Source organism: Erpetoichthys calabaricus, chromosome 18, assembly GCF_900747795.2.
Source record: "Erpetoichthys calabaricus chromosome 18, fErpCal1.3, whole genome shotgun sequence".
In the NCBI taxonomy this organism is placed as follows: Eukaryota; Metazoa; Chordata; class Cladistia; order Polypteriformes; family Polypteridae; genus Erpetoichthys; species Erpetoichthys calabaricus.
In genome coordinates this window covers 3669229-3690656 of record NC_041411.2, presented here as the reverse complement: position 1 = coordinate 3690656, position 21428 = coordinate 3669229, and the positions used below count along the sequence as shown (strand labels likewise).

General features: G+C 43.0%; 1 protein-coding gene across 1 annotated transcript in view; it reads right to left on the bottom strand.

Moving 5' to 3' along the window:
- Nucleotides 1-21428, bottom strand: part of sec14l8 (SEC14-like lipid binding 8) — a 58011-nt gene that overhangs the window by 17497 nt on the left and 19086 nt on the right. The window contains exons 4-9 of the mRNA XM_051921553.1: nt 18715-18777; nt 15983-16171; nt 11673-11768; nt 8068-8128; nt 4060-4143; nt 2880-2986 (exon numbers count right to left, since the gene is read on the bottom strand). Of these exons, the coding sequence (XP_051777513.1) occupies nt 2880-2986; nt 4060-4143; nt 8068-8128; nt 11673-11768; nt 15983-16171; nt 18715-18777 (600 nt within the window). The remainder of the gene's footprint in view (nt 1-2879; nt 2987-4059; nt 4144-8067; nt 8129-11672; nt 11769-15982; nt 16172-18714; nt 18778-21428) is intronic.

Below are 21428 nucleotides of genomic sequence, written 5' to 3'. Positions count from 1 at the left end.
GTATAAATACATCGATACCGCAAGTGAACTATGGTACTTAGTGTGACTATTTGAGACTTACTTGTCTGTTCAGGTACCCATTTCCTTTATGTAATCCACGGATTCTCCGCTATTTTTTGTTCGTTTATTACGATTGTAGTTATTTATTGATTCCCTTCTTTAGCTGACTGCCTGCTCATATTAGGCGGTCCACCTTTTTTTTTTTTTTTTGAACAGGTTTGATTCATCCAAGTGATCACTCGGGCTCTGTTCATTCACTTCATGTGAGCCGATCTCTCGCTTCTTATTCTTTCGCTGCCTCCTCAATTGTGTAATGAATGTTTTCTTCAGCGCTCTTTCACGCTCTTCCTTGTTTTCTACGTACTGCCTTCACAGTCAGTTCACGTGATTACGTGGGAGGCGTGATGACGCGACACGCAACTCCGTCTCCTACGGCCATCTTGCTGCCTTCCATTACAATATATGGACAAAAAAGAGGTTCCAGTTATGACCATTACGCGTAGAATTTCGAAATGAAACCTGCCTAACTTTTGTAAGTAAGCTGTAAGGAATGAGCCTGCCAAATTTCGGCCTTCTACCTACACGGGAAGTTGGAGAATTAGTGATGAGTGAGTGAGTGAGTGAGTGAGTGAGTGAGTGAGTGAGTGAGTGAGTGAGTGAGTCAGTCAGTCAGTCAGTCAGTGAGGGCTTTGCTTTTTATTAGTATAGATATGTTATATAGTTTTACTGTCAAATAATGCAAAGAGTACGCGACATGTGGTCCGCCCTTATTTGGGCTCATCAGGTGTACACACTCCACTGCAACCCCTTGCGGGGATCGAACCTCGGACATCAGTAGGTAATCACTCATACAATCAGATCGTGTTTCAGACTACGAATGCTATGAATGTAATTACTCCGATCTAAATGAAGCACACGCCATGGTGCAACGTAAAGGGGCTTCGCCTCTGACGATGATGTCTGAGGTTCAGGTGCAGTGGAGTTACCACTTTCCTTACCAGGAAAAGAAAATCCGAACACATTTCTCCAGTTTTGATGTCACTACACTGGTTACCTGTGTCATTCAGAATTGACTTTAAAATTCTGCTTATGGTTTATAAAGCTTTAAATAATCTCGCCCCGTCTTATATATCGGAATGTCTGACACCTTATATTCCAAATCGCAACCTCAGATCCTCAACTGAGTGTCTCCTTAGAATTCCAAGAGCAAAACTTAAAAGAAGTGGTGAGGCGGCCTTCTGCTGTTATGCACCTAAAATCTGGAATAGCCTGCCAGTAGGAATTCGCCAGGCTAATACAGTGGAGCACTTTAAAAAACTACTGAAAACACATTACTGTAACATGGCCTTCTCATAACTTCACTGTAATTTAATCCTGACACTCTGTATATCCAATTCATTATAATAACTATTCATTCAAAATTTGTACTAACCCCTACTCTCTCTTCTGTTTTCTTTTCCGGTGTCCTATTGGTGGTGGCTTGTGCCACCACCATCTACCCAAAGCACCATGATGTTCCAACAATGATGGATGGATTAAAAGCCAGAAGTCTGTATAACCATCAGCATCAAGTGACTCCGTGAGAACCCTAACTACAAAGAGGACTATTTCATTTATGTTAGGTAGAATGCCCAAAGGGGACTGGGCGGTCTCGTGGCCTGGAACCCCTACAGATTTTATTTTTTTCTCCAGCCTTCTGGAGTTTTTTTTTGTTTTTTCTGTCCACCCTGGCCATCGGACCTTACTCCTTTCTATGTTAACTAATGTTGTCTTATTTTAATTTCTTATTTGTCTTTTTTTCTTCTTTTCTTCATTATGTAAAGCACTTTGAGCTACTTTTTGTATGAAAATGTGCTATATAAATAAATGTTGTTGTTGTTGTTGTTGGAGTGTGTGCTACTCCAGATCTAATTATGCAACTGTTCGACTGACAACCGTCTCCCCGCCATTTTGTGCTACCATCTATCGGCATCAAAAAGAATTTTAAGTGAAATTTCTCTGTGCAGGGCAGGTGCTGTGAATTCACTATGTAATAAACTTAATAAGTTGTAGCGTAATGAAAATTGCATAATTAGATCAGGACCACCCTATACAGACCACAGCATCATCCGGCTTTTGCTTAGAAGGTCCGCGGTGTTTTACACGAGGGACCTGCAGATGAACACGGTGCTGCCATGTTGATCTCTTGAAAGGTGGTGTAAATGTGATACGTCGACGTATAGTGCGTATTTAAATAAACGATTATGTCGACGCACCGTTACAGCACTGGTTGTTATGTTCCCCCATTACTGGAATTATATAACTGGACAATTTGTTGTCTTTTCTTTTAAATTACACATATATGGTTCTGCTTAGTTTATCTGAGAGGTGGGGCCGCCTGCTAGTCACTGCCCACCACCCTATAAATGTGGAGGGTCTCCCACAGCTCCTGGAGGTTCATTTTAAATGTCCCTGGAATTGGTGAGTTTACTTTGTACGTTTTTCTGTTTCCTGGGCTTTGTGGATTGCTGGAGGGACTTTCTTTGCTTGGATTGCCTTTTGTTTTAAGCAACTCCATTTTGCCTTTTGTGCTCTGCGGAGTTTCCTTTTTTTTCAGAGCATTTCTTGCGTTAATAAACCTTCTTATTTTATCACGTTTGGTGTTTGCCCGTGTTACTAGCCGGGTGTGATGGTTTTCCCGTCTACTGGGCATTTTTGGAAGTGCTTTTATTTTGGGAGGAATCTACAAGATTCAGCACCGGCTACTCCTGTGTGTTGAAATGTAAGTCGACTAAAACGGCACAAAAGAAGACCCGGGTCACTGCAGGCTTTGCCAGCCACTCTTGGCAGGATAAACAGTTTGCCCCCCACCACTTTGTCCTCCCCAGCAGGAAAATTACCATGGTTTTGCAGAGCGGGTCTCCATCGGGGTCTGTGAGCGTCCCACCATAGCAGGCTGGCAGCATGTCAGGTTCAATGTACTTCTTCAGCACCTGTTGCCAGTTTCCTGTTTAAAAGGCACAGAGGAGGAGATTATCTGGGGAGCCCAAACTGTCATGACAACATGAAAAGAGTTGCAAGAATGCCTGCTGATTGTCCTTCCCAGTCTGCAGGCCTCCTGGAAAATGTATTGTGAGGAAGTGAGCGCTTCATGGAGCCCGGATTCCAGTGCTGCTTTGAGCTACGGGGGGACACTAAAGTTTTAAACAAACCGTATGAGGAGCGGGTCAAGAAACCGCACTGCATTTTTTTGTAATTTATTACAAGAAAATTCATTATTTTTCCCTCAATTTGATCACATCCAAAATGTATCACGTGCTGATCAACAAGAAACACGTGAACGCCGATAGGAGGGCATTTAAAAGAAAGAATGGAAGCAGTACAAGCTGACCAGAAGAGACAAAACTGAGTTAACTCTTTCAGGGCTGATGTCGACTTTTGTCAAAAGGAGGAGTTGACGATGGTAATCAACTGTAAACTGTGACAAAATCAACTGTTATGTTTTAGTTGGACTCTCGTTGTCTGAAGGAACATTAAATTCATTGGTTTGACCGAGATTTCCTGCACTCGTGTGAGTAGCAAGGCGCAAACAATGGCAAAAATGGGACTGACATCTTGTCAGACTCTGATTTTGATACAAGTGATCGAAAACAAATGTGAGGTTCCAGCTTCAGCTGACTGGTCCCCAGCTAATCGTGGTACTGACAGTGTTCACCAGGTAGAACTGCCACTTAACAATGACAAGAGGTAGAAACCACATTGCAATGCACTGTGACTGTGATCGCTGCTGCTGCCCCAGCCACGCAAAGACAGCCTGGCAGCAAACCTGCTGCACATTCTTCGCAAACTGGCAGCCACAGCATGCAGCAACAGATGTTTTATGTAGATTTCTGTGTGAAACCATTGCTTTTCAGAAACAGTTTTTTGGAAAAAATATTCAGCCCTCAAAGAGTTAATTAATAAACTCCACGCCACTGAGATTATTGTCCCGACTGCAGAAATGCACAAGTTCATTTTGGATCATGTTTCAAGGCAGACTGCCCGCACCCGCTGACAACACAGCAGAGGAAATGGCCTCACCTCCTAGCACCATGATCTTCCGTCGTGTGTCCTCACTCAGCAAATGCTTGATCAGGTTGTATGCCACTGGAAAAAGCTTCGGAGCTGGGTAAATAAAGATAAATAAAAGAGAGAAGCTTTACCTGGAGTGCACCTGTACGGGATCTCACCTGTGTACAGCATTTTGTTGCGGTATTGACTTAAGGTCAGGCAGTAAAGGTGGCCATAGCGTTAGATGTGGTAGGTAGAAAAGTGAACACCGCACTAAGTCCAGTCCTCGAGGACCACCATGGCTGCTTTTCTTAATGAGTGCCCTGCTTGTGCTGCTAATTAACTTCTTGTGAATTCATTTTAATTGAATTGTTTTTTAAGATTTGTCCCCCTGAATTTCTTTCTTCATCGTTCCTCCAGATTGCTTCATTTCTTTCCTTCAATGGCACCCAAACAGAAATGAAATCTGAAATGTGAGGGAGCCGACAGAAGACCAACTGAATCAGGGCGTCAAACTCCAACCAGTTTCACTCCAACTAGTTGCTTAATGAGGTGCCGATTCCTGTTGTTAAAGTTTCATGGCTTGTTGCTGCTCTCATGCAATAACAGACATTTCCGAAATTCTTGACTTTCTTTTTTCTAAGAGCTGTGTTTGTGGACCTGAGCAGATCAACATTCCTGAGACCTTCACCTTTCTTTATTTTCAGATATCGTATGATGGACACCAGTTGTTTTGGCTCTTTTTGTGTCTCATTATTGCTTGGCAGCTAGTTAAGGAAAAAGAAATATTTAAGAGGTCCGAGTCTTCAAGAACAAGTCCATTAAATAATTAGCAGCAAAAACAGGTCACTCATTAAGAAAAGGGTTAGAATGAAAACCTGCAGCCACGGTGGTCCTCCAGGACTGGAGTTGGCAACCCCTGCGCTAAAGCACCCCCTCTCAGTTTAGACGAGTGAAAGTGACGGTTTAATATTAAAACTTGTGGCCACTAGAGGGCACTGCAGTGCCTCAAACCCAGAGCACAAGTGCAGTCATACACCTTCAATTAAAGTGGTTTATCAAGTCCAGCACCTCCTACAGGTCTTAATCCTCCATAAACGGACTTCTCTCCACAATAAATCCTCCGTCTCTCCTCCTGACAAGCTTTGTCCACCTCTTCCTAGGCAGATTGGTGGCCTGCACTGGCAATCGGAAGGTTGCCGGTTCGAATCCCGTAAATGCCAATAGGGACTCTGCTCTGTTGGGCCCTTGAGCAAGGAAGGCCCTTAACCTGTAATTGCTAAGCGTTTTGAGCAGTGAGAAAAGCACTATATAAAACCAAAAAAATATTACCTTCCTGTCTTAGCTCACCTAGATGAGGTCGGGTGGCTCCTGTTATCTCAGGACCTGGGAGTTCTTCTACTGTCAAATGATTACAGCCTGGCAGCACTTCCGGGTCAGGTGGAACCGCCTTCGAGGTGTGCACATTTCTTGTAGCTCCCTATGGCGGCACCCACACTTCCCGATGGGGTTACTCTCCCAACACTACGCGTCCGCAGAAGTTTGAATGGGAGATCAGCCCGAGGGATGCTGCCATCTAGTGTACTGGGGGAATAAACAGACTCCCAGAAGCAGTCCTTCCCTGTCTTTCCATTTTATCCCAGCTAGGAAAGGTATTGAAAACATGCCTGTCCATCCACCTGGGGCTTCCTGTCCAGCTAAGGAACCTTCCACTTTCCTGGTTGAGATGCCTTTTCATGCACCTGGGGCCTTCTGTCCAGCTAAGGCACTTACATACTGTATTTCATGTTGCGTTTGGAGGAATATTATGGACAGGATTAAATAAATAAGCAACGAAAAAATATTTCGTGGCACGTTTTATTTATTTACGCTCACATTTTTATTTTTTATTATTGGAGCATTATTCCTTAGGTGGGCTGCCTCTGACCCCAGACAAAACACTCCCACTGATTTTATTACAGTGGCAGCATCACAGGAAGATCGCAGCCAATCCTGGACAACCCCTCCAATCCCTGTGCTTAATTCACCAAGGAGGAAAATCATTAACAATCACGCTTGAATCACCTAATGCTCCAAGGGCCTTTTAAATTTGATGATCGCTTTCAATTCACCAAGGGGGACCACCCCTCTCTACTGCTTAGACGATCGTGCTAAATTCACGTAAATGTCACGAACACACTGGTATATCAAAAACTGAGTCATGACACCACAAAGACTGGGAAACACTGATTTATTGTCACGTTGTACAGTACTTTTATTTCTCTCTATTATAAAAAAAATTTTCGGAGGGAGACAAGATGTGATCTTCTCGGAAGACAATCTGATGTCCCATGAGAGACACTTTAATGTCCCGCGAGACAAAAGGACAGCTGCTGTACAGGCTTTTAAAATGATCAACGTGCAGCGTCACAAGCAGATCACGCAGCTCGGTACCAGCTAGCAGCACAAAGCCAGCAGCTTATCTGTCCGCATCTCCTTAGTGTGCGTTCAGCTCCCACCCTTCTCAACGCGAGCGGGAGAGATGCAAAGTGATGGGAGTGTTGCGTGTCTCTGTGGGGGGGGGGGGGGGATGTTGGGGGGTTGAGTGAAGCGATCGAGACGTGATCATCTCGGACTTTGACAACACGCGAGACTAGACATTACAACCTTAGGAAGCAAAACCGTGAGACGGTGACTTTGGTACGTCATGCCCTAATTACAAACAATTTAAAACAAGTTCACGGACGTCTAACCTAGCAGTTGTTGGAATGCTTTTACCAAACACACTTCATGTGCTCCCAGCTCTTAAAATGATGACAAGTGACAAGCAAAGCATGCAGCAAGCCAGCAGATGATCTGACCGCATCTCCTTAGCGTGCGTTCAGCCCCCCCCCCCCCCCCCCCCTTCACAACGCAAGCGGCAGAGACGCGAAGTGACAAGAGGACAGCTGCTGTATAGGCTTTTAAATGATCGATGAGCAGCGCGACAAGCAGAGCACGCAGCTCGCCAGTAACAGCAGCAAGACAGCAGCTGTTCCAACCGCATCTCCTTAGCATGCGTTCAGTCCACCCCTTCACAACGTGCGCGGCGTTATATGTCCCGCGAGAAACAGATTTAACCACGCATGGGGCCGGAAATAACGGACATGTATTGTTTTTTACAAAAGTTTTAAAGTAAAGGTGACAATAATGCATATGTAACAATTCCCATGAAAATAATCTCTTTAAATTGTATATCTGTAGTACTAGGGTGTTGTACCGTGTTAGCCATTATAGCCAATAAAAGGTGTCATTTTGCTTGGCTTAATTGTATATCTGGTAAACCAAACCCGGGGGTGGGCAAGCAAAGCGAGCAGGGGGCAAAGCCCCCTAGTATTTCTAGATTTTATTTATTTTTTATATGTTCATATAACACCTGTTATCAGTTATTTAGTAAGCAGACTTTTTACTCTAACTGACTTACTAGCTAATTCTTCACACGCTTGCCCGACCTGCCTGGCAGGTGAGTTGACTAGCTGGGCCACTAGGGGGGGCCACACTGCGCCACACCACCCCAAAGAGGTCACACTACTCGACAATTGGAGCCTTTCTCACTCACAGCCTTCATTCAAATCATCTCGGAGAGATCCGGGTAATAAAAACACGTGCCCATGACCACCAAGTCGTGTTTTTTTTGGGGGGGGGGGGGGGGACAAACTCTACAGAAAAGGGTAACTTAAAAAGAAAATGGAAAGAATGCAAATATATGTGGATTTCTTAAACATGGTTGTAGGCCAGATGAGTAAATGGACACGTGAATTAAAGTATGAATGACGCAATGGCTATGAAATTGGCTGGGATTAAAAACCTGCAGGCATTGAACGTCCCAATGAGTGAACCAGAAGACCCCTTGTCCCAAATCACTTTCTCCACCCAGTGTTTCTGTTGTTTGATAGATTGGATGAAGCTACTCGCTTTGTCCTCCTCCTACTGCCTACCATTTGTTTTGTGAAATATTAGTTGGAAAAATGGAGCTAAGAAAGAGCTACCTGTAATCAGAAAGAGTACATAAATCAATACCTTTAATAACAAACAGGCGTTTAAGACCTTCTGGGTAATTTTCTTCAAACATGGTGAGCACCTGCAATGAATCAGAAGCAAAGAGAGGAGACCGTCAGGGGCTTCTCAACAGCGGGGCTCCACAGTCCTACCTTGTGTCCCTTCTCAATATCTCATTAAGTTTGATTATTTTCTTGTTTGACCTGTTAAGTATTATGGATGATGAATAATGTGACTTGCCTCCATTGGTTCAAGGAGATACAGTATGGGCATGAATCATACAAATGCAGTGAATATCCTGAAACCAGAGAAGGAGTAAGGAAGGCAGGGAAGCAGATCTGAAACTGAATGAACCCGTCCATCCTTTTAGTGAAGCAACATTGGGCGCCAGAGCAAAGGGTAGGAAACGGCCCAGGATGGAATGCCACTCCATTGCCAGGTTCTCCAATGTTATGTTTAGAATGGGCCATTTTAGAGGTGGCATTTAGCAGCGAGGTAACCCAGATGAATGGTGGAGAAAATGTAATCCTGTGTACACGTTCCATGTATTCTGTACCCCTTCACTTTCTTCAAACTTCATCAGGTTGTATATTTCATTTGAAATGCATACATTAGCCATTTTTGCCCATTAATCTACACTCAGCAACCCATAATGACAAAGTGAAAATACGTCATCAGAAAGGTTTGCAACTTTATTAAACGTTAAAGATGGAAATCTGTAATTTGTAGAAGTATTCACACCATTATTTTGTAGAAACTGTTTTGGCAGCAATTCCAGCTTTGAGTCCTACTTCAAGTCCTCTACATGGTTTACACAACTGGATTTGGGCAATTTATCTATGATGTTTGCTGATGACATTGTGATCTGTGGTGATAGTAGGGAGAAGGTTGAGGAGACCCTGGAGAGGTGGAGATATGCTCTAGAGAGGAGAGGAGAGGAATGAAGGTCAGTAGGACCACCAAGACAGAATACATGTGTGTGAATGAGAGGAAGGTCAATGGAATGGTGAGGATACAATGAGTAGAGTTAGCGAAGGTGGAGGAGTTTAAATACTTGGGATCAACAGTACAGAGTAATGGGGATTGTAGAAGAGCGGTGAAGAAGAGAGTGCAGGCAGGGTGGAGAAGAGTGTCAGGAGTGATTTGTGACAGACGGGTATCAGCAAGAGTGAAAGGGAAGGTCTACAGGATGGTAGTGAGACCAGCTATGTTGTATGGGTTGGAGACGGTGGCACTGACCAGAAAGCAGGAGACAGAGCTTGAGGTGGCAGAGTTAAAGATGCTAAGATTTTCATTGGGTGTGACGGGGATGGACAAGATTAGAAAGGAGGACATTAGAGGGTCAGCTCAGGTGGGACAGTTGGGAGACAAAGTCAGAGAGGCAAAATTACGTTGGTTTAGACATGTGCAGAGTGTGTGTGTCTATCTGTGCGGATTCTGTTTAGCTAGATAGCTAAGTTAGGGTGGTCCTCCTACCTTGCTTCTGTTTTCTGTGTAACTGTCTCCATACTTTGTGAGGTTTTCTGATTGAAAATAATTGGAGCCTGTTCTTTTGTTAGATGGTTTAGTGTTCTCCTTTTTTAGTCTCGTCTCTCATTTGTGTGCGGCTTACTTACGTACCCTTAGGCCTTTACTAGACCATGACAACCGGTCCACGTGTCTCTTTCTAGACAATGTCCTTTCATCTCGGTTTACCACAGGTAGACTCCTGTAAAGTTCTCGACACGTCTCCAGGAGATGTGAAGCAACATGGAGGCACCTGAGCACAAGTCCAGGGTCTGAATACTTCTGTGAGGGAGAGATTCAGGTGTTCATTTCTAAAACATTTTGCAAACCGTTCTGGTTACTTGTGTTCACTTTGTCATTACGGGCGATTGAGTGTAGACTGATGGGCAAAAATGGCAAATGTATCCATGAAGAATTAAAAATGTGTCATTTTCAAACCAGGGTCGCAGTGGGGGGCTGGAGTCTATGCCATTTAGCACAGGGGTCGCCAACGCTGGTCCTGGAGGACCACTGTGGCTGCAGGTTTTCATTCTAACCCTTTTTTTTTAATGAGTGCCCTATTTGCGCTACTAATTAACTTCTTTTGAACTAATTGAAATTGATTTGTTCCCCTGAATTTCTTCATCGTTCCTCTGAATTGCTTCATTTCTTTCCTTAAATGGCACCCAAACAGAAATGAAATGTGAAGTGAGTGAGCCGACAGAAGATCAACCAAGTCAGGGCCTCCAACTCCAACCAGTTAATTAATGAGGTGCCGATTCTTGTCGTTAATTAAACTCGTTCTTTAATTCCGTGGCTTGTTGCTGCTCTCGTGGTGCATTAGCAGATATTTCTGAAATTTGTTGATTTGTTGACAGATCATCATTCCTGAGACCGTCATCGTTCTTCATTTTCAGATATTGTGTGATGGACACCAGTTGTTTTTGGCTCATTTTGTATCTCATTATTGTTTGGCTGCTAATTAAGGAAAAAGAAACAATGAAGGGGTCCGAGTCTTCATGAGCAAATCAATTAAAATGAATTCAAAACAAGTTAATTAGCAGCAAAAACAGAAAAGGGTTAGAATGAAAACCTGCAGCCACGGTGGTCCTCCGGAGCTCAGAGTTGGTGACTCCTGATCTAGCATGCGGAACAAGGCAGGTGCCAGTCCATCACAGGGTGATCACGCACCAAACACATACTTGTGCCAATCAGGCATCACCATTTCACCTAACATGCACGTGTTTGGAAAGTGGGGGGATAGAGTAACCTACAGAGTGAACATGCAAACATCACGCAGGGGGACATGAACCCCGATCTCCGTGCTGCGAGACAGCAGCACTCTCACTGTGCCACCCTAGAATTAAGTATGCAAGATTCAACTGATTCTAATGCAGCACCACTCTTATGGTAATCTCAAGAACAAAAAATAGCAAGTAGTATAAAGGACAGAGAGAGCACTAAGCTGAGGGTCGCCAGCTACAGGAATGGGCAGCATGACTGCTCTATCACTGAATTAGACTGGCAAACTGGCAGGCTGCCTTTAGGGCATTGGCTAAAGACATACAGACCCGCTTGTATCCTGAGTAAAATTAAGAGCTCCGGCATACATGCCTGAAATGTCATACTGCCAATGGAGGTCATTCTGGGTGGGGAGACCACAGACTGGATGTTCAAGGGTCCAAAATGCTTTAAGGGCAGCAGAAAACCATCTGCACCCGGCTTACCGCAGGGTGTCCACCCTGTTTGTCTTCTCCCCACTGCTCCATGACGAGCACGTTTACTGAGCGTTTCTTTCCACCTTGATGTGCTATACGTCATCATGTGCTCCTGCCATTGTGCTCATCTTAACCCTGGCCGGTTATAAGAGTGACATTTATTTCTGTAAGGACTATGTAGACATTGAAGGTACTCTTGGTGCATTGGGTGGGTTTTAAAACAGAGCCAGTGATATTTTTCCCTTTGGGTATCAATAACCACCGCATATCACTCTCTTGATGACTTATTCTGAACCAGCCTGGACCTCCCTGGTGACAATATTGAAAATCCTCTAGCAGCATTAAAAAGTGACATTAATATAGAAAGGGTCTTCTCAAGACAGTTCAGTTCAGGGGTTTCAAGAGTTTTGTTTCCCCTCCTACCTCCCCAAATGCCTCCATAGCTGGCTTCCACAAGTGCTTCATTCCCAGTCCCTCACAGTCGTAGACCATGGTGATGGCTTCCACATGCTTGTCCAGCTGAAAGAAGAGATGAAGGAGAGTTCAGTACACCCTAGACTGGCATTTCCTCCCATTTTCTTTCTTGTTTTGATCTGATTTCTCGCCAGAAATCAACCTGTGATCGTTTTTTAGTGGGCATTTCCTGTCACCAGACCCCCGTCTGTTTCTTGATAGCCCTTTGGCTGACAGCATCTTTGATTTTCTGGAAGCCCAAGCTTCTCCTTACTGTTTTCATCCTCTGCTGGGACAGGCTTAGTATTTTACCTTCTGATCCACCATACCTCTAATCCCGATTCATGAAAAATAATAACGTTTATTTGTTATTTTGATGCACTTAAATCAGATTATGGGTGCTGAGTGCATGCGGTCAGCTCTGAACGCTAATTTTAAGTTCACGGCGACAAGTGGCCTGCAAGAAGCATTTTGAACTGAGCTTCAGCTCTCGTGTTCAGCACGTTGATTGTTCACAAGTGGTAGACAAATATGCAACTATTCTTCCCTTTCTGAGCTTTCCGTGTTTGTATAACTTTTTAAAAAAAACAACTCCTAATTGCCCCCTCATTACAATGAATACTCACTCGGCAGGCTTTTTTTCTTTTGTGCTCTTAATGAGAAGCAGTTTAGGATTTCTAGCTTTAAGCTCACCCTGCGAGCCACACAAAGAGCTCGTCAGGCCACATTCTTGTTCTGTTTCTGCAGCCAAAGCCAGCTTTGAAATGAAGCAAAAACCTTTCACGTGTGTGTGTGTGTGTGTGTGTGTGTGTGAGCAGCTGGTTAATGACGTGCCGTCAGACCCCTTCACGTTTTACGTATTTTGTTGTGTTGCCACCTTCAGCTCAAGTCATTTCAATTCATGTTTTATTTTCCCCTCATCAAGCTACACTCAGTACCCCCAGAATGACAAAGCGAAAACAGGAATTTTTGCATATTTATTAAAAATAAAGTGATGCAAGTATTCAGACCCTTTACTCATTGCTTCATTGAAGCCCCTTTAGTCTGACAAATGCGAGAAAACAATGCTACCCATCGTTTAATGACCATCTGAAAAAGGTTATGCCATAATATCATCTTTGGTTTTACTATGGGTGCCACCATTTTAGAGCACATGTATCTGGCGTTTCCATGGCATGTTGTACAAGTGATGTCACTGAAGTACCCTGTGCATTTCTGGGGTGTCCAAGATTGCGGATAATCTCTGGTGAAATCATTTTTGATAATTGTTGTAGCTGCAGGAGTGTAAGGCGAGTTCAAGCACGGGTAAAACGTGTGCCAAAAGAAATCTCTCAGTCCAAAGGTTCGTTTTAAAATGTTAAGTGAAAATTCAAAGTAAACAATCCACACAAGAATAAAGTAAAAAGTTGTTACACACGTAGACTGAAAGGCAAATAAAAGAAAAAATGTATCTTCTCTAAACTTAGCTTTTCCTGTAAAACTTTACTTGTTTCTCAACTTAAAGATTCATAACTTTGTCTTCTGTACGCTTTAAACATACGGCGCAGCACTTACAATTAAGTGTTTTGTCCTACATGTTACTTGACACACAAAACACGCACACAAGGTACGCAAGGCTCAAAAGGCACAAGAGGCCCGGTTTAAAACCTTGTGCCCTCTACGCCTTACACATGGCAAGGCTGATCACTAACTGAGAATAATGTTAAGTCCGAGAAGTTAGAAGTTACAGTGGACCCTTGACTTACGAACTCAATTCATTCGCGAGGGCTGGTTATAACTCAAGTTGGTTGTAAGTCAAGACTATGGATCCCATAAGAATTAATGGAAATACCCATAATGCGTTCCGAACCTCCCACAGCAACAGTTACTTAACCTTTTCATAATAAAAAAGGGTTGTATAATGTGCATGATATTCCAAAAACACCAGTAATTTTTCTAATTTACTAACCAAAAAGGTATAAAAAGTGCCTAGTCTACCAGAAACAACAATTTCATACCGTACTTACCATTTAAGTTAACATCTTTGGCTTGCAGGAGGGGAGGAGGAGGAGAATGAAATGCAAGGTGGTTATCTTTTCTTTGTAAAATTGTTGAGATGGCGGATTTCGACATGCTGCACATATTAGCGAGATCGGTCACACGAATGCCACTCACATATTTCCGCACAATTTCCTTCTTCTTTTCGATTGTGATCGCTTTCTTTACCTTCATTGCCTTCTCTTCCTTCCTTAGCTTCTTTTCTAGCTTTTTTGGGGCCATTTTGATAACAATTATCGAAATAAATTATAGAAATCACTGCAGTGACCGAAATTATATCCACAAACACACGTATCTGGGCTCCGACTGACGCTTACGAACGCTCTCGGCTGTTTGTTTACAATCGCACAAGCAGATACACGTGACCGCATTCGGGTCGTAACTCAAGACATTGGTGGTAATTCAAAACAAACATTTTGGTCGTAAACCAAGTTGTTCGCATGTCTGGCCGGTCGTATATCGAGGGTCGACTGTAGCTAGAATATACCAATTCAATTCAACTTATAAGAACCTCCCATAGATTATGCGCTATCATTTAGTAAAACATTCATGTATCTTATGTAACTAGGAAATGGCTCTTACAATTGTCTTTACTGGTTATAGGTCTTTGTGTTTTGGTTAGCGTTTCTATTTTTGACGTCACATCATCCTTATCATTCTATACATACTGTCTCGCCCCAAGCCAGTAAAGCCCCTTGGTTTCACGTTACAATGTCCAACTTTAAAGATTTATTCTATACATTTCTGTGCAGTGTTTCTTAAACTATGAGTCATGACCCATTTTAGGTCATGTGATGTCTGACCTTGGGTTGGTTTGAGTGGTGAATTACAATTGTACGGAGTTAGAAAGGGTCATGAACAGTTTTATGCAGAACACCTTGTGGTGGGTCACCCTCTGCAAGGGGTAAAACAAGACCCTGTTGTGGGATATGGCCGGCCGTTCATCCCGGCCAATACCCCCAGGCCGCCAGGTGGAGCCCTTCTTGCAACATAGAGGTGCCCCGAGTTCCAGCAGGGCGTCATGGACAGTGGAGTTTTACATCACAGCCCTTCTGGATACCATGGGGGCCTCCAGGGGACGCTGCAGGAAGGAGCAAGGACTTCTATTTCCCCTATAACCTGGAAGTACGTCTTAGTCACAGCGACAGAGGAAATGACGTACTTCTGGGATGAAAAAGAAGAGTTTTGATCTGACCCGGAAGTGCTAGGAAGTTACATGGACTGAGGGTTCAGAAGCACTTCCGGGTCAAGGACTATAAAGGGCTTTGGGAAATCCCAGACGGACGAGCTGAGTCGGGAGGAATGGTGGCAACATGTCTGGGAGTGGAGGATTGTTATTGTTTATTGATTATTGTGTTGATTTATGAGAATAGTGGAGTGGAGGGGGCTTTCTGCACATTATTGTCCAAATAAAAACAATTGTTGGACTTTTATCTGGTGTCTGGTGTCTGGTCTGAGGGTTCAAGGGGACGACAGCGCCCCCTACCTGTCACACCGTCCAAGGGGGAAGAACGATGATCTGCGACAATTTTGGATCGGGCAGACTCCCAGTAGGCGAATTCGGTTGCAAGAAAAAAAAAAAAGTTTAAGCACAAACAATTATATGGTTTTGAGACTCAAGAAATTCAAAATGAGGTTTGATTTTGTCTAGAACCTGTTTTGTAGACCTGTGGCGACACCATTTTTGTTTTCCATTTAGGTGGCACCATGTCGACTTTCTGCTTCTGCCGTCTCCATGGAGATCTGGCCCAGAATTCTCCAGGGTGCGCTCATTTTTGTGACACCAATCTCTCAACGATATGAAGGTCATCCTGTGGAGTTTCTAGGGTACCCTACTTTGATGGATAAACCGTGTTTCGCTTCATTAAAAGGTCTTTATTTAGTCTTTCTGTTGTTATTTTTTTGAAGCCCTGCTATTGTTTTTGACTCACATTTTGGCCTCCTTGGACATTGGACTTGCCTCTTAGCCTGTTGTTTGACTTCTCCTGGCCATTTTTATTTCCGTTCTACTGTCGCTTGCAAGTCAGTATATCCGGTTTATTTCTTGATTCCATAGTTTTGACCTTTGACTTTCCCTGACCATATCTTTTTACTTCTGCATAAAACTCCTCAGATTCATTCTGTGTCACTGTCAATGGTGATTACAGAGTAAAGTCTCCTGTAAACTAACAAAGAGCAGAGTTCTTAATATTAAGAGCAATCAGCACTAGTAGTAGTAGGAGAAGCTTTTCATTCTTGCCCACCTTTTCGGTCTGTAGCCGGCACTCCTTCTGTAGCCTCTCACAGTCGCGCACCTTGGTTTTGAGGAAGTCCTGCTTGGATGCAGATAGCAGGAGCCCTTTGGGATCCAGGGGGCCTATAACTTCAAACCAAATAGGACATCCATCCCGGTCGTGTCCGCATAAACCACCTGAAAGATAACGCTCGATAACCTGTAGGACGAAGGAACAAAATGCTGTAAAGCTAATTGTTTGGGCAGCAATTCTATTGTTATTGTTGATGTACATATCCAGCAACATCTAAAGAAAATGAGGTGCTATACAAAAACAATATCAAATAGTAAACGTAGTAAATATAAAATTAACAACAAAGTAGTCTTTAAATAAAATATATGGGCAAATATAAAGCAGTGATCACACTAAAAGTAATGTATGAAATAAAATGATTTCAGCAGTGATTCATGTGATAGATAGATAGATAGATAGATAGATAGATAGATAGATAGATAGATAGATAGATAGATAGATAGATAGATAGATACTTTATTTGTGATTGCTTTTAAACAGTTCAATCCCCATATGTTGTATTATTACACATAAAACAGCCAAGTTTAAGAGGATGCTAAGTAGTAGAAAAGAATGGTTCTGTTGAAAAGGGGGCTGAGAGTGATTGAAGCCCTGTCCCCAAACTCTGATTTATTATCCGTAATTCCCACCCCTTTTGGGGTAGATATCTGTCATAATTTATAACCCCTCCCATTTTGGGGAAGAGGCATCAGAAGTCACGCCTCTGCCACTCCCCTCACCAAACCCTGCCCAGGAGGTGTGTCTTTGTCTCCTCTAATAGCCTATAGGGTCAGAGGGGTGTGTTGCTGCAACCTTCCGAGACAGGAAGGGAAAGAATGTTATTTTTATATATATATATATATATATATATATATATATATATATATATACTGTATATTTTTTTTTCTTTACAAAGAATGTTATATTTTATATACACATTTTTTTACACTTTGACCAGAATGTATAAAAATGTAGCATTTCCTAAATCGATGGTTCCGCTGCTCAGACATTCTAGAAACCAAGCTTATTTGCATTTCATTGTTTGAGCTTTATAGTCTTGTGTTTTAATAGTTATTTTGTATTGTTGCACTAGTTTTGGTAACATTATAAGGTATGTTAAATGTATGTTGATTTTTCTATGCACCTGGGACTGTAAGGACCGAAATTTCGTTCCACCATGTACTATGTATGTGGATGAATAACAAAAAAGTTGAGTTGATTTTCTTTTTCATAGGAGCATTCACAAGGCCTTCCATGCTGTGCGATTTGAAAGTCCAAGTGATTTTGCTAAAAGGATAGATTTTTATACAGTCCAACCAAAATAAAAAAAAATTCTCTTCCCACCTTGTGGCCATTTTTGGCCATTAGAGAAGACAAAGACACACCTCCTGAGCTAAGGTTCAGTGTGAGAGTGGAGGCGTGGCTTCCAGTGTCTCTCCCCCAGAAGGGGAAGGGCTTAAAGGTCATAAATCGTGACGGATATCTACCTCACTGGGGATGAGGCTGAAGGATCATAAATTGTGGTTTGGGGTCATAAATCCCTCACTGCTGACCATTAAGCAACACTCAATACCACAGAATGACAAAGCAAAAACAGGATTTTGGGAAGTTTTGCAAATTTGTTAAAAATAAAAAACTGAACTGTCCCATTGATACAAGAATTCGGACCCTATGGTAGGAAAGTCGTGTTTCACAGAGTTCAGTTCAGTAATGGCTCTGGAATAACAACTGTTTATAAGTCTGGTGGTGCGTGTCTTTACAGCCCTGTAGCATCTCCCAGAAGGCAATAAGGTAAAAAGATGGTGGCCGGAATGGGTAGAGTCTTTTAGGACACTTGTGGCCTTCTGGGCTCACCATGTTCTAAAACAAATGTCCTCTAATGAAGATAAAGGGTGGCCAGTTATCTCCTGACCCTTTGCAGCTGTACAAGTCACAAACCGTACTGTAATACAGTATGTCACTGGAGCAGTGGTCAAAGGGGGCACGGTAAGTCTCCTCAATGACCCTAAAAAGAAAGGCCATTGTTCTGCCCTTTTAACCAGAGCACTGGTGTTACTTTTCCATGTCAAGTCTTGTGTGATTTGTGTTCCCAGAAATCTGAAGTTCTCTCCATGATGTCTGCATTGATCTCCACATGATATATTTTGAAATCGATCCTAAGTTCTTAAGTGTTATTTTCCGTGTACCACACAGATAATTAATAATAATAATAATTCTTTGCATTTATATATTTGCAGACTTCATAACCTGTCTTCTGTCTCATTCCCATGTGAAGTTAACCCTCAGACTGTTGTGTCACCTACAGATTAAATGATCGCATTTGTGGGGTGGACAGAGGTGCATTCTTGAGTGTACACAGAGTAATGGAGAGGACTAAGCACCCAGCCTTGAGGGGCCCCAGTGTTGGGTTTCAGGCTGGAAGGCCAATGACAGCCCAATCTAATGAATGGATGAGAGGTGGAGGCCTTTATCTGTCAACTTGGAGACAAGCTGTTTGATCGAGTTGAAGTTTTAAAAGGCCTTCTGGTTAGGAAACGGGTTAGACAGAAGACGAGTAGCCGTGAGAGGTTAGCCTGTCAACCTACAGGCAGTTTTGTGCGTTGCTTTAAGAAAATGCAGGGAAAAAAAAAGCAAAACCGGTTTCTGATTCTCATGCTTCCTACTGATGCTAGAAGGAGAACACTTCAGACCTCAGGGGGCTGCCACTCTGTCAGGATCGTGTCGGCCTTGATGTACTTCCGAAATTCAACATGCTGAAAAAGAAAGAGGTAAAGAGGAATAAGAACCCATTTGTGGGATTCCATTGGCCGTTTCACTCGTCCCCCCATTGAAACCATGTGCAGTACACTAGAAAGGTGCCTTCTGGAGACAGACAGAAGATGTTTATCCAAAATATTACATCAAGAAAATGCGGCTGAATAAATAAAAACCAGGTTAGCCTGCTTCTCAGAAATGCATTGTCGATTGTAGGCTGTGAAGTTTTTACAGAGCATTCAGAGAGTATTTGGACCTCTTCACTTTTTACACATTTTGTTATGTTGCAAGTCATTTAAATTCTGTTTTTTGCCCACTCATTAAGCAACACTCAATGACCCAGAATGACAAAGCAGAAACAGGATTTTAGGAATTTTTGCAAATTTTATTAAAAATAAAAAACACTGAAATATCCCACTGACACGAGTATTCAGACGCACTTCAACCGAGCCCCTTTGGCAGCCATTCCAGCCCAGAGTCTTCTCGGGTTTGACATGACAAGCCTCACACACCCGGATTTGTGGATTTTCCGACATTCTTCTCTGCGCAAACCCTCATGATTTGTTAGGCAGAATGGAGACCATAACATTGACTGCTATTGTCAGGTCTCTCCAGAGATGTTTGATTGGGTTCATGTCAGGGATCTGGCTGGCCAACTCGAGGACATCCAAAGAGTTGTCCCTTAGCCATTACTTTGTTGTGTTTGCTTTGTCCGGTTGGAAGTTGAACCTTCGGCCCTGTCTGAGGTCCAGAGTGCTCTGTGCAGGTTTTCATTAAAGATATCTCTGTGCTTTCCTCCGTTTGGCCTTCCCTCTACCCTGTCTAGCCTCCCAGTCCCTGCCTCTGAAACACAACGCCACAGCGTGATGCCGTCACGGCCATGCTTCACCGCTGGAATGGTTCTGACGCGACAAGCTTCACACACCTGGATTTGGAGATTTTCTGCCATTCTTCTCCGCAAATCCTCTCAGACTCTGTTAGGCTGGATGGACTGCTATTGTCAGGTCTCTCCAGAGATGTTCGATTGGCTCCAAATCCAGGATCTGGCTGGGCAACTCAAGGACATTCAAAGAGCTGACCCTAAGCAACTCCTGTGTTTGTCTTTTATTCCCTTAAGGTCCCTTAACTTATAACCGCTGTCACACACATGTGAGCATGGGAGGCAGCCAGAAGGACCAAAAGAACGTAATTGCACGCCAGGCCGGGGGGGTGGTGGGGCGTGGTAAACCTTTCTCTTTTATCTCTGCAGATCAGAAATTCTGCCTGATTCTGACGTCGTCACTTCAGGTTTTGGCCCAATGACATCGCTTCCTGTTTCCGACTACGAGGTTGTCACTTCTGGTCCAGGCCACAAGGTTGTCACTTCTGGTCCAGGCCAAAAGGATGTCACATCTGGTTCCGGCCCCAAGAACTCGTTTATGGTTCCGGCCTCCTGCGAGGATGTCACTTCTGCCAACCTGCTTTAAAAGCAACACAACCTCCACTCGTATTCAGTTCTGTTTTGGACTCAACCTGTCCACTTGTGTGTTGCCAAATCTCAATTCTTGCAGCCTTATTCAAGTATGCGGGTGGCTGCCCCAAACCTCTTTTGGCATCAAGGTCCATTCATTTTATGCCGCTTATACTACACGCAAGCCGCACTAACCCCCGACCGTAACTTCCGCTGTGAAACTGCAGGTGACGTTCGGTGCTGCGGCTCTGCGGTTGGATATCATCGGCTAAAATGAACTGAAATGATTTTAACACAAGGCTGCAACATAACAAAATATGAAAAAAGAAAAGGGGGTCTGAGTACTTTCTAAAGGCACTGCATGCACTGATGTGATTTTAAAGTTGCCTTTTTCTTATCGTAGTTGCATTTACCCAAAATTACCAAAGTTCCGCGGCTTTAGTTTACTTCAAGCAATGGCGTAATGCGTTGAAATGATTCCACAGACAAAGTATCTTCGTTTTTTAAAAGCTTAAAAATTCAAAGTAAAACCATTCACACAAAAAATAGAGATGAAGTTGGTATTGCAAAGTAAAGAGAAGTTCTGGTTTAAGAACAATTATGTTCGAGGCTTGTTTCTTTACGTTTTCTAGTACAGTTGAACCATTTCTGAATGGTCAGAAAACTGTATGCTTATGCCACTTATGTGCTGTAAAGGGGTCTTGCAGTTCAGGCTAGCAGTGGGACTAATTCCAAAAAAGTGACTTAATTAAAACACTGTATAACAAATATCTCTCTCTCTCTCTCTCTGTGTATATATATATATATATATATATATATACATACATACATACATACATACATACATACATACATACTAGCTTTTACCCGCGACTTCGTCCGCGTGGGACTCCGTTTTAATATACTTTTTTTTCGGAAATATATATATGAAGTTATAGTTATTGCCCGTGACTTTGTTCACGTGGAACTTCTGATGCCGTGGGAGTGTAAATATTTAATTGGTTTTTAGAGGATTTCTTTATAAACAATTTTTTATTTGTTTATTGGGCGGCACTAATATTACCAGGCTCGTGGGCGAACTTACGCGTGAGCAAGCTACGAAAAACTGACAGTGGGAGAAACAATCTTCCCTTAAATCTATGCCAGGGTATTTCAAAGTTTGGCCCTGAGACTTATTGATCGTCTTGGCGAAGCATACTT